The sequence below is a fragment of the Etheostoma spectabile genome, chromosome 22, assembly GCF_008692095.1.
Source record: "Etheostoma spectabile isolate EspeVRDwgs_2016 chromosome 22, UIUC_Espe_1.0, whole genome shotgun sequence".
In the NCBI taxonomy this organism is placed as follows: Eukaryota; Metazoa; Chordata; class Actinopteri; order Perciformes; family Percidae; genus Etheostoma; species Etheostoma spectabile.
Window position 1 is genome coordinate 4057504 of NC_045754.1, and position 14095 is coordinate 4071598.

The window sequence follows — 14095 nt, forward strand, 5'->3', positions numbered from 1 at the left end:
AAATCCCCCAGTAAGCTATCTTTTCCCTCTGAGGGCTAGGTTACCTGGGCCCCCGATCCTGCAGGGGGAAATCCAAAAGCTCTAACATCTGCCAATCTGGGACTAGTTACCTGGCCTCAATTTTTAGGGGAAACCCAAAAGTACTAGAACTGTCCCAAACTGAGGGCATGGTTTCCCCGGTCCCCAATCTCTGCAGGGAATCCGACGCTAGCTTTACTATCTGTCCAAATTGAGGACTCTGGTTACCTGTCCCAGATCTCCAGGGTAATCCAATAGTAGCTAACATCGTCCAATCTGAGGGCTAGGTTTTCCTGGTCCCCAGGTCTCTCAGGGGAAATCCAACCCTAGCTAATAAACCCGTCCCAAACGAGGGCTATGTTCCGGTCCTCAATCTCTGCAGGGTAAATCCAGACCGCTACTAGACTATCTGTCCAATCTGAGGACTATGGTTACCTGGTCCTCAGGTCTCTGCAGGGTAAATCCGACAGCTAGCTAGACATCTGTCCAATCTGAGGACTGGTTACTGGTCCTCAGGTCCTGCAGGGTAAATCCAGACGCTACTTGACTATCTGTCCAATTGAGGACTCTGGTTACCTGTCCTCGATCTCTGCAGGGTAAATCCGTAGCTAGCTAGACTATCTGTCCAATCTGAGGCTTGGTTACCTGGGCCTCAGGTCTCTGCAGGGAAATCCAGACCGCTAGCAGACTACCTGTCCAATCTGAGGACTATGGTTACCTGGTCCTCAGATCTCTGCAGGGTTAATCCAGACCCCTAGCTAGACTATCTGTCCAATCGAGGACTATGGTTACCCGGTCCTCAGTCTCTGCAGGGGAAATCCAGACCGCTAGCTGACTACTTTTCCAAACTGAGTTTTTGTTTCACGACTAAAACTACCTTTTAACGTACACGTCCCACCAAAACAAGGTCCTTCCCGAGGTTATTTTGCAGAGCGTCCAACGCTCAGCGCTGCTAAGATAAACCGGAGCACGTTCTCCCATCCTGGACTAGCCAGACCTTCCTTTGCGGCGCGGTGGAGGAAGGTGACACTAGTATAAACAGGATTCAAACTGCCATCTTCTCTTTGTGCGGCCCAGTTTCTGATCCTGACCTGAGAGGTTTTTAAACTCATTATCTTCACCACCACAAGAGGTGCATGTCACCAGAATATAAACATCGTTACGTTTTTTGAACAATGGACATTGCTGTCATTTTTCTGGTGATGGCAGTCGCTTCCTTCATTCTTTTCCCTGTCCCAAACTGCTTTTAAAAAAAAAAATCAAAAAAAAACCGTTCCCCTGATGACCCCCTTTCTTTTTACGGGAAATCCGGTGCTACCCATCACCCCCCCAAAGTCTTTGGGCCCCTGTTTTTTAAATAATTTAAAGTGAGTTTTTTTGTTCCACCGGGTTCCCCCTTTTCGTTTTTGCCATGTGTTTTAGATAAAAGGTGGTTTTCTCCCGCCCCGAGAAAAAACCAAATTTAATCAGACTAGAAGAAAAGAATCCCCAAATTTTTTCTTTCCCGCCTTCTCTGGCTTTTTGTACAGGCAATCCAATCGACTTCTCTCTGTAAACCCTGCGACCAGAGTAGTGGGTGATTTTTACTCTGCAGTTTGAAAAACCGCCTGTAAAACCCCAGGGGGAATTGGCGCCCCTTTTGGCTTTGCTTTGAGGGGTTCTCCACCTTAAACGAACACTTTAAAAAAAACGAAAATCCAACTTTTTTCTAAAAAAATTTGGGCCAAATACTTGTCTTTCGAGTTTTCAGCCGCTTTGGCACATGATCTCTGTCTTTTCCCGGGGGCCCCCAAACCTCATTTGGGCAAACACCCGGGAACAACATCCTTGTCTTTCCCTCCGGGTCACCACATCATCAACATCTGTCCTCCGCTCCCCCGCTCCATCCGCCTCATTAGCAGATTAAGCTTGTTTAACCGCTAACCCTGAACAACCTGATTTGTGCACACAAACAGCCCGTAAATAGCCACACAGCACGAATCCCTGTTTTGCTGCTCTGCCTCCACAAAATCAATCATGACCTGACAGAGTTTGGCCACGGTATTTTTTTAGGGACATTTGTCCACCAGCTATGACGCCGGTTGGTAGTCTTTCTGCCTTTTCCCAAAAAAAAAAAATCCACTCCGCTAATTTTAGGATGTGTCCACCGCTGCGGCCTGCAGACTAAAGAGCTCATTCCTGACTCGACCACCAGCATCAGCAAGGATTTTACTGTTGTCTTAAACTCTTAAACGTCTCGCACATCTGCATCGGTGTGTGCTTTGGAGTCAACGTTAAGTTTAACAGTGAGGGGAATGAAACTGGAAGAACGAGGCACCGTGACTAAATCACCTTGACAACTGGGAACTTTTGTTCCCAGTTCGTGATTTGCAGCTCAAAGCATGTCTAGTCTGTTGGAAAGTAACTAAGTACATTTACTCGAGTAGTGTACTTAAGTATACATTTTAGGTACTTGCACTTACTTAAATCTTTTCATGCCACTTTCTACTTCTACGCTGCTACATTTCAGAGAGAAATGTTGTACTTTTTACTCCTCTACATTCATCTGACAGCTTTAGTTACCATTTACTTAACGAATTCCTTTTTTTTTGCACATGAAACAGATGTAATTTCTAAAATACGATGCTTTATCATAAATTGAACTACCGAACAATATAACAGCCAAAAAGTCCAGATGAAAATAGTTTAAAAAAACAAACAGTTTTGATCCTTTACATTTTCTAAAATGCAAGGAGTTTTCTGAGTACTTTTACTTTAAATACTTTTAAGTACATTTTCCTGATGATACTTACATACGTTTACTTTAGTTACATTTTTAATGCAGGACTTTTACTTGTAACGGAGTATTTTTACACTGTGGTATTAGTAATTTTGTCTGAATACTTCTTCCACCACAGCTTGCTACATATTGTTGTTGAGAGGGTTTTCTGTTAGTATCTCAGAGGTCACAGGTTTAATCTGTTGTTTTATTTAATTGACCTCCACATACACACACACACATACACACACACACACACACACACACACACACGCACACACGCGCGCACACACACGCTGGTTTGGTCAGTCATCTCCGTCTGGACGTGGTTTACATTCTGGTTTCACCCTCAAGGCCAACAAGAAGACAACGTGTGTGTGTGTGTGTGTGTGTGTGTGTTTTCTGTTGATGTAAAGTGTGGTGTGTGTGTGTTTTCTGTTGTGTAGTGTGTGTGTGTGTGTGTAAAGTGTGTGTGTGTGGTGTGTGTTTCTGTTGATGTAAAGTGTGTGTGTGTTTCTGTGATGTAAGTGTGTGTGTGTGTTTTCTGTTGATGTAAAGTGTGTGTGTGTTTTCGTGTGATGTAAAGTGTGTGTGTGTTTTCTGTTGATGTAAAGTGTGTGTGTGTGTGTTATCTGTTGATGTAAAGTGTGTGTGTGTGTGTTTTCTGTTGATGTAAAGTGTGTGTGTGTGTGTGTTTTCTGTTGATGTAAAGTGTGTGTGTGTGGTGTTTCTGTTGATGTAAAGTGTGTGTGTGTGTGTTTCTGTTGATGTAAAGTGTGTGTGTGTGTTTTCTGTTGATGTAAAGTGTGTGTGTGTTATCTGTTGATGTAAAGTGTGTTAATTCCACTTGACTGGTAGCAGGCGGGCAGCTCAATGAACACTTTATTTAATGAAGTTCTTCTGACAGCCAGGACCATAAAGCTCCTGCTGCAGCCCGGCTTTGTCCCGACGTGACTCGTAAAAACCACCGCGCCGTGCAGACTCAACATTTAGCGTAGCCCCGACAACGAGTGCTCTTTGGTGGGAAAAACTTGAAACAGAAGGTCTCTCTCTCTCTCTCTCTCTCTCCTCTCTCTTCTCTCTCTCTCTCTCTCTAGCTGCTTTCCTTTTCCCATGTCACACCCAGTCAAACTATGTCTAAAACAGTTTATAGAGAAACTCGTGGAAATGTTAGGTTGAACTTTCAAGGTTTTTTGAGGCAACATCAACACTGACTTTCAGTATTCAAACAGTTTCACCTCCTAACATCAACACATTTCTCTCCAGATTCAAAACCGTCGAAGGTAGCAGCTGCAGTACGCGTCACCCTCATCTTCCTGGGCTTAACTTACGTAACCCACGTAAGCGACATAACGAACTAACTTATTTCATCCCGAACCCTGATCCCTTCCTGAACCTCACCAATTAGCTTTGTGGCCTAAACAGGTTCTGCACTGCAGGGGCTGAGCCCGCTGATCGCTCATTACAGTGCAATATTTATTATTTAGTTATCATTTAGTACTTAACCATTTCATCTCATTACAGTGCACTAATTACTTATTAATACTTAACCATTTCATCTCATTACAGTGCACCATTTACTTATTAATACTTAACCATTTCATCTCATAACAGTGCAATATTTACTTATTAATACTTAACCATTTCATCTCATAACAGTCCACTAATTACTTATTAATACTTAACCATTTCATCTCATAACAGTCCACTAATTACTTATTAATACTTAACCATTTCATCTCATAACAGTCCACTAATTACTTATTAATACTTAACCATTTCATCTCATTTCAGTGCAATATTTAACACTCAATCACTTAATCTCATTATTGTGCAATATTTGATACACCAAACTATCTTCTTGCATAAAGTGTATACAATCTACTCTATATATGTATATAGATGCTCTCAGGACTGTGCACCAGGTCCCCCCCCCCCTTTTCTTGTCTACACTACCTTTACTTTATATTATGCTTTATATTTTTATGTTTTGTGTCAAGACTGCAAAGCGGTTGCTTCAATCTCATTGCACAGGTACTGCCCGTGTATAACGATAATAAAAGCTTTCTATTTTATTCTATGTTGCTGGACATTTGTAGGATAACGCCCTCCCTCCCCATCCACATTCACTTGTTTCATTCCAATTCCACATTATTGATGATTATTTATCCAAAATCTAATTTAATTTTTCTTTTGTGAAAACACCGATTGTCAACCCTACAATATTGACATTGATGTATTTAGTCCTAAATATTGTCATATTTGATTTTCTCGGTATGGTCAGGCCCTGCTGCTTACCCTTCTGTCTGTGCAGGTGTTGAAGTAAGGAGTTGATCTCTGGATGATCTGGCCTTAACGTACTGGATATAATTCTCTGCTTATGGCCCCAAAAAGCAGCAAAAGTTCATTATGTGTAGCACAGATTGTCCTGCTGGTCCCCTAATCCAGCTCTGGACTGTGTGTAAATCTACAACATCTCAGTTAGTGAGCTGCTGCTGCAGATTTACCTTAAAAAAAACATTGAAATGTTGTCTGGTGCTGCGACAAGGTCGAGCTTTCTTTTTTTTTTTTTTTGCAAGCGCAGTGTTTTAGAACGAGTCGTTTAATCCCAAAACACAACGGCCGCAGATGGATCAATTCATGCAGTCATAAGCAGCGTAATGCAGCTTTAAAGGCCGCGGGACGTTTCTGTCTGTCCAGCCTCAGGAGTGTTTTTAATTTCACACTCCGATCGAATGAGGGGTAAGGTGAAAGGTGGACGGGGATTAAGAGGTGATTCTCTGAGCCGCTTTTGGAGAACGTAAACGTCAGACTCCTACACGGTCCGTGCTGACTCAACCGGCCATGCGTAGCACCGGCAGCTAACACTCTGTCATCAAAGCTCTGCTCGGGGAGGATCTGTAGGTTTAGGTTTTAGGCTGCACACAAAGAACCACACCGGTGGTTTTCTATGTTACAGCACACTTACTCCAAATAACATGTGTTTACGTCACAGCTAACCCTCTTGGGATTTTATTTTTACTGCCCTCAATGCAGACGTCATGTTTCATTTCTGTACAGTAGGAGATTAATATAGATACAGTTTTTTGGGGGAGGCAGTTGCTCGGTCAGTAGGGAGTTGGGTTGGGAACCGGAGGGTTGCTGGAGAGATGCCAGTTCACCAAACCCCAAACTGCTCGGGGGGGCCTTTCCATCAGCACCCCCACTCTGACATCGCTCCATTAGTAATGCATGTACAGGTACTGAGCATGTGTGTGTAATGTGTGTAATAACAACAGAGGGAAAACATTGGCATTTCCCCTGCAGGATTAATTAAGTAGGAATTCCTATTATTATGCGTCATTGGTGGAATGTTTTAAATTGGTTTCAAACAATGGTCTTAAAGTGAATTACTTAAGTTTTTTTTAAACCACAATGAGCCATTTCATCAGTTGTTTTTTGCAAATTGAAATAAAACGAAAAATGTATCCACTGATTTACAGAAATCTCTTTTACAAAGTAAGTCTATGGGCCATAGGGCACTATGTGACGGCTGTGGAGGGGCATTATCACCGCTTGGCCTCAATGTTGATTTTCTCTATGTTCAACCCCGGTGCCCTTCCTGGGGGCCTGCCTGAAACTGGGGCCAGACGAGTTCGCACGGGGTTTTGAAGGCCAGAAATACAGAGACCTTTTTGCAGAGCTAGTAAAAAAAAAAACAGTTTCAAGCATTTCATTTGGCCCCACAATTCTTAAATATAACAGACTGCGGTGGCCTGATGGGAAGTTAGTTGGGAAGTTTACGGATGTCTTTAGTTTAAAAGCTGATCTCCATATTGAAATACGAGTAGTAACAAGAGACAAGTAACATAAAGGTCTCACGTGTATTTAGGGACTGGGCGGGATCTGAGCAGGGGATGGTTTTGATTCTTCGGACACACACACACACACAAATAGGTTTATCTGAGGCAGAAAATGTAAGTATAGTGGGGTGAAACGCCGCGGGCTGTGGGGCAGACAGTGGTGCTTTATTTGTCCCCACCCTGAGAGACGGACAGGACCACAGACACTACGCAGGACGCCAACCGACCTTACAGACGGAGGAGATACCAAGGCAACGAGGAGGCTGTGTGTGGCTGAGAAACATTTACTCAAGTATTTCTTTTCAAGCCACTTTATAATTTGACTCCCATACATTCATCTGACAGCTGTAGTCACTTTGCAAATTCAGACGTTTGCACAGAAATCCGAGAAATTGCAAAATACCATGTTTTGTTGATCTTACCTCACAAAGAGGAGGGATGTGGATCCCTAACGAAAAAAAATCTTTGTTTTTTCTGGCAAATTTATGAGTTCATAATGTCAGATAGTACTATCTGACATTATGAAGTCATGAAGTTGCTGTGCTGAACTGTAAAAGTACAGCTATTTCTTAGTGTATTCAAGCTTTTTTTTCCTATATTTACAACTTTAATGGAAAATCTGAATTCTTTCTCTAAATATTACCCCCCCCCCCTCCTTTATCTACCAATTAAACTCACATACGTTTACATAAGTAAACATTTTGATTACTTTTAAAAGGAATATTCTTACAGTTATCACCAGTAAGTAAAGGAACAGAGTACATCTTCCACACACTGCCCACACTGACAACAATCTCTTTTAGTAACAGCGGGAAAAAAATGTAAGTTGCCATTTTTGTAAGCTGTCTAAAAAAGGGTGACTAATTTTCTTTTCTTTGCAGCTGTTATAAATAGGACTTAAAGCGTTCATGTTTTCTTCCAGGTGAGTTATAATTTCTCCATGCACTCTAAAGCCTGTAGTCCACTTTCTACTGCACTCTCAAAACCAATCCGTGCATCGTTGATAAATCAGAATTGTTACTTTTGAGACATTAAAACTCACCTGGACGAATGTTTTTCGTCCTATTTAGAACAGGAGGATGTTGTGTCGCTTTTTCCTCTTGTGGCTGAAACAAGTATGACAACAAAAAACAACTTGATCATGACAAAAGTAATTCTCATTACCTGCCCAAACTTGTTTTCACCTGTTAAGTGAAAAACTAGATTTTTAGATTAGACTTAGAGAATGGAGCAGCAGATATTTTTGGCCTCTCAGGGCTTCCAAACTACTGAATGGTGACACATACATTTGTCTATCTTCATCACCTACAGTTATTTAATAAATATTGTGAAAAGTAGGACAGTTGACATTGTCTGAGTGCAGTTATTTGTAGTTCCATGACCCTAAATCCATACTGCAAAGATGTCAAGATTTTGAGCTTTTGCAGGTTTCTGCGATGCGCCTCAGGTGAAAGGAGAATGAGAGAATATGTTTTCCTGGAAGATGTTCTGATCTAAAGTACAGTGTCACTTCTTGCAGAAACCCTGATTTACGAGTTTGAGTTATTGAGTTTAACATGAATGTTTTTTTGTTGTTTCAGCTGCAGCCATCCCTGTGGGCATCGATGTGCAGGTAGAGAGCATCGACAGCATCTCAGAGGTCAACATGGTGAGGATCTCAAACATCTTAAACTTCATTTCCAGCTGTGATGACTGGCTTCACACATGTTCTATCCACTGGCAGAGAAGCTAGTCAATGTGCAGCATTTTAATGGCACAAAATGCAACAAACCGGTTGAACATTGAGTTTTTGGGACAATTCTACCATATGTTTAGCGTGGAAATCCAGACCCAAATCTGGAAAATTAAGGGTTTGGCTATGAGTAAAAACACACACATTATATTCATGTAAGATACTAAATGGGATTCTATGCTTTTACGTAAATCACCACAATTTAACTAAGCCTGAGGTCATGTTCTTTTTTTTATTTTACATCTTTAAATCCACTTTTCTTTTTTAAAATCACATTCAATTCAAGGACCTAAATGGATGGAAGTGACCGATCATCAAATCCATTAAAAAATTGTTTTAAAGGCATGATGTCTCTCTCTCATGGGTGGGCCAAATTCTCTGGGCGGGCAAAGCAGAGAAAGGGGAGGTAACCTTGCTCCTTATGACATCATAAGGGGCAAGATTCCAGATGGGCCCATCTGAGCTTTCATTTTCTCAAAGGCAGAGCAGGATACCCAGGGCTCGGTTTACACCGGTCACCATTTCTGTCACCATAGGCAGACTAGGAGAACTCATATTAATGTAAAAACAAAACTCATGTAGTGACATTTTCAAGCTATGGGACCTTTTAATGATTATGACTGAAGCTGTTCTGTAACTGTTAATGAATTGTTCTGAATGATCTCTGTGGTCTCGCAGGACTTCACCATGACTCTGTACCTGCGTCACTACTGGAAAGACGAGCGGCTGGCGTTTCCGTCCCGAAACAACCTGAGCAGGACGTTTGACTCGAGGCTCGTGAAGAAGATCTGGGTTCCCGACGTCTTCTTCGTCCACTCCAAGCGCTCCTTCATCCACGACACCACCATGGAGAACATCATGTTGCGTGTTTACCCCGACGGAAAGATCCTGTACAGCGTCAGGTAGGGCGACCCGAGGGGGGGAGACACCAGACGTTGAGAGGTGGAGGTTCTGACGTGCAGATTTAAATGGAGTTTTTTAAAGATTTTTTTTGGGGGGGTTGTTCCCTGTGTTTGATAGTGACCGTGGATAGACGGGGACGGGGCAAAGGACTCAGCCCGCATGGGTCACCCCTCTACTGGGGGGGCTAGAGGCTCCCCGGTACACGCAGGTGTTTTATCTGCACACCTGATGCTTTATTATGTTAAAATGGCTGATTAAGACGCACCTTTTCGCTGTAGCTTTTAACCCTCGTTAACCTGGATTCTGATGTTTTAGAGTGTTGTTGTTTGTCTCCCTGTGATTCCCTTTGGTTGTAGTAATTTTTACACTTGTTATTTATGTATTTGACATCGACCTTAATCAGCACTTTGGTCAACTGTTGTTGTTTTTATATGTGCTATAGAAATAAAATTGACATTGACATTTAAACCGGCCCATCCAACATTTCACATTTCAGCTGTCAGCACACAACCCAACATGAGCCTGTTCTCTTTAAAGTGCTCATATTATGCTCATTTTTTGGGTTCATGATTGTATTTAGAGGTGTTAGAATAAGTTCATTATCAAGAATAGACAGGCACCACTGACGTGATATCAAAGTTGTTTTTATTTTAAACATTTTTTCTTGCAAGGAGACAGATTACACACTACAGAATAGTACAGAAAGTACCTAAGTGGAAGCTCTCTACAGCCGCTTATTTATACAAAGTGGATGTTGATACAAAGTCCTCACAAAGTGGATGTTGTTAGTTTATCTCTTTGGGTCTGGGAATCTCCTCCGCCTGCTCCGCCCCCAGAAACGTCCTGTACCTTTCACAAGGACAGACCACGGCTCCATGGTCATCTTGTTCAGAGTGATCAGTATAATATGGTTTTATTATGCAAAAGGTTTTAATAATAATCTGAGAAAAAGTACGTATCAACATTTTTCTAACGAGGTTATATCAGAATAGGTCGACATGGTTCAATTTTCAAAAAGCACCACTTTTTTGTTGTACTGCTCCTTGCTGCAGCTCCTCTTTTCACCCTGTGTGTTGAGCTCTCAGTTTTAGCTACAGCTGAGGCATTATTCTGTTGCATCTTTGTTGGAGTCCCACATGTGCAAGCTGTAAGGACTACCAGTCAGAAGCAATTATTAGGGCCTGACATCTAGGTAGGACTACTACCATCAAAGAAGATATGAGCCCTACGTACCTAGTAAGGACTACTAGCCATCAGAAGCAGAGTATGAGCCCTGACAGTACCTAGGTAAGGACTACTAGCCAGTCAGAAGCAGAGTATGAGGCCCTGACAGTACTTAGGTAAGGACTACTAGCCAGTCAGAAGCAGAGTATGAGGACCCTGACAGTACCTAGGTAAGGACTACTAGCCAGTCGAAGCAGAGTATGAGGACCCTGACAGTACCTAGGTAAGGACTACTAGCCAGTCAGAAGCAGAGTATGAGGGCCCTGACAGTACCTAGGTAAGGACTACTAGCCAGTCAGGAGCAGAGTATGAGGCCCTGACAGTACTAGGTAAGGACTACTAGCCAGTTCAAAAAGCAGAGTATGAGGCCTGACAGTAACTAGGTAAGGACTACTAGCCAGTCAGAAGCAGAGTATGAGGGCCCTGACAGTACCTAGGTAAGGACTACTAGCCAGTCAGAAGCAGAGTATGAGGGTCCTGACAGTACCCTAGGTAAGGACTACTAGCCAGTCAGAAGCAGAGTATGAGGGCCCTGACAGTACCTAGGTACGGACTATAGCAGTCAGAAGCAGAGTATAGGCCCTTGACAGTAGCTAGGTAAGGACTATAGCCATAGAATCAGGTGAGGCCCTGACATAGCTGTTAAGACTACTAGCCAGTGGACCCATTAAAAAAAAATAAATTAAATTAACTTGGATAAATGTTTTGAAGTCAAAAACGTTGCATTGGATTTGCTGCAGAACTCTTTGTTGATTCTCGTCTTTTTTGCGTAACACACTCAATTCCTTCTCTACTCTTTGGTCCTAAAGGAGAGAAGAAGCTCAAGTTTCCTTTTATAATTGCAGGAAAGTTTTCTAACCAACATGGTGACCTGTTGACATGGTGACCTGGTGACCTGTTGACATGGTGACCTGTTGACATGGTGACTGACTGTATTGACAGTGTAATTTTGTACTTGTGTTTTTGTGTTTCAGAGTCACGGTGACGGCTCTCTGCTCCATGGACTTCAGCAGCTTTCCTCTGGACACACAGAACTGCTCACTGGAGCTGGAGAGCTGTGAGACACACACACACACACATACACACACATACACACACACACACACACACACACACACACACGCACACACGAACACACGCACACGCACACACAGTCGTGTCTGGCTATCTTTGTGAGGACCAGTCATTGACATAATGCATTCCCTAGCCCCTTACCCTAACTCTAACCCTACTCCTAAAACCAAGTCTTAAGTCCTCAAAAAGCCCTTTAACGGTATGGGGACCAGCATTTTGGTCCCCACAAAGCAGTCAGGTCCCCATAAGTATACGGTTTTCACAATTTTTGGTCCCCACAAATGTAGCTATACCTAGACCACACACACACACGTCTTCTTACACCACTGTACTGAACTGTACTTAAGAATAATTTTGAGGGACTTAAACTTTATTTGAGTATTTCATTTTTTGTGTTTTTTATACTTCTACTCTTCTACATCTGATAGGAAAACATTCTACTTTTTACTCCACTGCACGTATATTTGATGCAGATTTGGATTATTAATAGAACATATAATCAATTAAAAAATGATGGTTTAATATTATTCATTAAGATCCAACTTTATTGATTCCTGGAGGGAAATAAATATATAAAGTAAATAAAGTTTAAGTAGTAGTAAGTAAAGTGCATCAGTAATTCAAATTCAGTAACACAAGTTATACTGAAACGGTGTACTTTCACTTAAGTCAAGATTTTCTCTCTCTCTCTTTCTTTCTTTCTCTCTCCTCTCCTCTCTCTCCTCTCTCTCCTTTCTCCTCCCTTCTCTCCTCTCCTCCTCCTCCTCCCTCTCCCCTCTCCCTCCCTCTCTCTCTGCCCTCCTCTCTCCCTCTCTCCCTCCCCTCTCTCCTCCCTCTCACTCCCTCTCTCCCTCCCTCCCCTCTCCCCACCCCCAGATGCCTATAATGAGAACGACCTGATGCTTTACTGGAAGAATGGGAACGACTCTCTGAGGACGGATGAGATCGTCTTGTCTCAGTTCTTCATTGAGCATTTCCACGCCTCCAGTGGCCTGGCTTTCTACAGCAGCACCGGTGTGTGTGTGTGTGTGTGTCGTGTGTGCGTGTGTGCGTGTGGTGTGTGTGTGTGTTTGTTTCAATAGCTTAAATACACAGAGAAAGGATGAGACGTTTCTGTTTTCAAAAGGATGCAGAAAGTGGTTCACTAGTGAAAAAAAGAACATATTTGTTTTTGTTTTTCTTCATGACCAAATGTAATGACCAAAAGTATGTGGACACCACTGTCTACAAGTCTTTGGGTACTTGGTTTGGACTCATAAGTACTTTTACTCAAGTAGGATTTAGGTAGATATTAATGCAACTGAATACAATCATATTTTTGACCAGTGGTTACCAACCCGTGGGTCTGGACCCCGGTAGGGGTCCACAAGACGAATCTGAGGGCCAGTGTATAAGTTTAATTTAGAAGTCCTTGTTTGAGGTAATTTAAATGTTGTTTTCTGCAGTACTTCACTACTCCACTGCTGTACATCTTAAAGACACTTATTCAACTTTTTACTGCACTACATTTGCTAGACAACATTAGTTACTAGCCACGTTACAGATTCAGATTATTAAAACAACATATATTAAACAATAAAGTATGTTTTATTATAGGTTAAGGTCCCCAGCGGTATATCAAGACGTTACAATGAGCTCCACTTTAACCAGCTGAAACATTAAAGTGTTAAACATGCATCAGTAATTATAATCATAAGATATACATATGATGGCTTGGTCTCCTGCCTTACCTTTCTATCAAATGTCGAAACCCCCGTCCCACTGATGTACAGAGTTTGGCACAACAGTGGGCTGCATGTGATGTCTCTAGCACATGCAGGTCAGTTCAGTTTCACAGTTTATTGAAAAAATAATAATTATTATTATAATATTGAACGTTTCGCGTATCGTAACCGCACCAAAAGTGCAATACTGCCTCGTTGGGTACCCAGCAATACACCCGCCAGGTGTGAAGTTGATGGGATGAACGGTTCTTGAGATACTTGAGGACACACACACACACACACACACACACACACACACACACAGAGGTCCTCATTTTATCGGTAGATTATTGGATAGTTTTACCTATCAATCCTTTGAAAGTATTCAGATCTAACAAGGAAGAATAAATCCCTCCCTGGTTGAAACGGTCAAACCCAGAGACAGATGCAAACAAGTGCATATTAGGACTTTTAAAGTTTGGAAAACACTGGGATCTGCTGTTTAGGACAACAGTGCTCTTCCAGCTTTGTGTCAACAGTTTATGCGCATAAAGAAATGCAAGCAGAATCTCTGCAGCCAGTTGCCAACATCTGGTGGAAAGCCTCCAACATCTGGTGGAAAGTAGAGAGCGCAGGCTGTGATAGCTGCACATTGATGCTCATTAGGGATGTTACCATGCATCGAGAATCGGTTAAACAATCTATATAATGTGGAAAGATTACAGCTGATTGACATAAAAAATGATATGCAATGCAAAATGACCTAGGGCGTACTCTACATTTAATTTAACTTGTTTGACTTCAGACGTCACTAGGTCTTCTTAGAAGAATCTAATCTAGC

At 42.1% G+C, this 14095-nt stretch overlaps 1 protein-coding gene across 1 annotated transcript in view; it reads left to right on the forward strand.

Moving 5' to 3' along the window:
* LOC116672618 (gamma-aminobutyric acid receptor subunit rho-3) overlaps positions 1–14095 on the forward strand; it is a 30662-nt gene that overhangs the window by 8935 nt on the left and 7632 nt on the right. The window contains 4 exon segments of the mRNA XM_032504545.1: positions 8199–8266; positions 9029–9252; positions 11452–11534; positions 12428–12565. Coding sequence (XP_032360436.1) covers positions 8199–8266; positions 9029–9252; positions 11452–11534; positions 12428–12565 — 513 coding nt within the window.